This window comes from Lampetra fluviatilis, unplaced genomic scaffold (assembly GCF_964198595.1).
Source record: "Lampetra fluviatilis unplaced genomic scaffold, kcLamFluv1.1 SCAFFOLD_885, whole genome shotgun sequence".
NCBI lineage: Eukaryota > Metazoa > Chordata > Hyperoartia > Petromyzontiformes > Petromyzontidae > Lampetra > Lampetra fluviatilis.
Window position 1 is genome coordinate 1 of NW_027621072.1, and position 2,500 is coordinate 2,500.

The 2,500-nt window shown below is 64.0% G+C and overlaps 1 protein-coding gene across 1 annotated transcript in view; it reads left to right on the forward strand.

The window, feature by feature from the left end:
• Positions 1-365: 365 nt before the first annotated feature.
• The window catches only part of LOC144954730 (DNA-directed RNA polymerase I subunit RPA1-like), a gene marked incomplete at its 3' end in the record, with an annotated part of 26,739 nt that continues 24,604 nt past the window's right edge, over positions 366-2,500 (forward strand). The window contains exons 1-2 of the mRNA XM_078885165.1: positions 366-529; positions 2,391-2,500. The exon at positions 2,391-2,500 is cut by the window's right edge and continues 26 nt beyond it. Of these exons, the coding sequence (XP_078741291.1) occupies positions 465-529; positions 2,391-2,500 (175 nt within the window). The remainder of the gene's footprint in view (positions 530-2,390) is intronic.

The window sequence follows — 2,500 nt, forward strand, 5'->3', positions numbered from 1 at the left end:
GACTGACTGACTCACTGACTGACTCACTGAGTGAACGTGCTGTGTCAGGCTCCGTGCCCTGCTTCAGTGCAAGTGGCGCTCTGCTCTGTGCCCTCCGGGAGAGGCGGTGGGTCTCCTGGCGGCCCAGAGCGTGGGGGAGTGAGTGAGTGAGTGGGTGAGTGAGTGAGTGACTAAGTGAGTGACTGAGTGAGTGACTGAGTGAGTGAGTGACTGAGTGAGTGACTGAGTGACTGACTGACTGATTGAGCGAGCGAGCGACTGACGGAGCGAGCGAGCGACTAACTCACTGAGCGAGCGAGCGACTGACTGACTGACTGAGCGAGCGACTGACTGACTCACTGAGTGAGCCATGCTGTGTCAGGCTCCGTGCCCTGCTTCAGTGCAAGTGGCGCTCTGCTCTGTGCCCTCCGGGCGAGGCGGTGGGTCTCCTGGCGGCCCAGAGTGTGGGAGAGCCCTCCACGCAGATGACACTCAACACGTTCCACTTTGCCGGGCGCGGGGAGATGAACGTCACCCTGGGCATACCACGGTGAGGCTGGTAGCAGTACCACCAGTACCACGACCAGTACCACGACCAGTACCACGACCAGTACCAGTACTACTACCACAACCACCCATTCATCCAGACACTCACTCAGACACTCAGACACTCACTCAGACACTCACTCACTCGCTCACTCACTCGCTCACACACTCACTCACTCAGACACTCAGACACTCAGACACTCACTCACTCGCTCACACACACACCCACTCACCCACCCACTCACCCATTCACTCACCCACCCACCCACTCACCCACCCACTCACCCACCCACTCACCCACCCACTCACCCAACCACCCACTCACCCGCCCACTCACCCACCCACCCACCCACCCACTCACCCACCCACCCACCCACCCACTCACCCACCCACTCACCCACCCACTCACTCACCTACTCACCCACCCACTCACCCACTCACCCCGCCCACTCACCCACCCACCCACTCACCCACTCACCCACTCACTCATCCACTCACCCACCCACTCACCCACCCACCCACCCACCCACCCACTCACCCACTCACCCACCCACCCACCCACTCACCCACCCACCCACCCACCCACCCACTCACCCAACCACCCACTCACCCGCCCACTCACCCACCCACCCACCCACTCACCCACCCACCCACCCACTCACCCACCCACCCACCCACTCGCCCAACCACCCACTCACCCGCCCACTCACCCACCCACCCACCCACCCACTCACCCACCCACCTACTCACCCACCCACCCACCCACTCACCCACCCACCCACCCACCCACTCACTCACTCACTCACCCACCCACTCACCCACCCACCCACCCACCCACTCACCCACCCACCCACTCACCCAACCACCCACTCACCCACCCACCCACTCACCCACCCACCCACCCACTCACCCACCCACCCACCCACCCACCCACTCACCCACCCACCCACTCACTCACCCACCCACCCACTCACCCACCCACCCACCCACCCACCCACCCACTCACCCACCCACCCACTCACCCACCCACTCACTCACTCACCCACCCACTCACCCACCCACTCACCCACCCACTCCCTACTTCCACAGGCTGCGAGAGATCTTGATGGTGGCGAGCTCCAACATCAAGACTCCCCACCCACTCACCCACCCACTCACCCACCCACCCACTCACCCACCCACCCACCCACCCACTCACCCACCCACTCACCCACTCACCCACCCACCCACTCACCCACTCACCCACTCACTCACCCACTCACCCGCCCACTCACCCACCCACCTACTCACCCACTCACCCACCCACTCACCCACCCACCCACCCACTCGCCCAACCACCCACTCACCCGCCCACTCACCCACCCACCCACCCACCCACTCACCCACCCACCTACTCACCCACCCACCCACTCACCCACCCACCCACCCACCCACTCACTCACTCACTCACCCACCCACTCACCCACCCACCCACCCACTCACCCACCCACCCACTCACCCAACCACCCACTCACCCACCCACCCACCCACCCACCCACTCACCCACCCACCCACTCACTCACCCACCCACCCACTCACCCACCCACCCACCCACTCACCCACCCACTCACCCACCCACCCACTCACCCACCCACTCACTCACTCACTCACCCACCCACTCACCCACCCACTCACCCACCCACCCCCTACTTCCACAGGCTGCGAGAGATCTTGATGGTGGCGATCTCCAACATCAAGACTCCCCACCCACTCACCCACCCACTCACCCACCCACTCACCCACCCACTCACTCACCCACCCACCCACCCACTCACCCACCCACCCACCCACCCACCCACTCACCCACCCACCCCCTACTTCCTCAGGCTGCGAGAGATCTTGATGGTGGCGAGTTCCAACATCAAGACTCCCCATGTGGTGGTGCCGGTACTGGACACTGCTCAGGCGCACGCAGCGGCACGCAAGCTGGCACGCT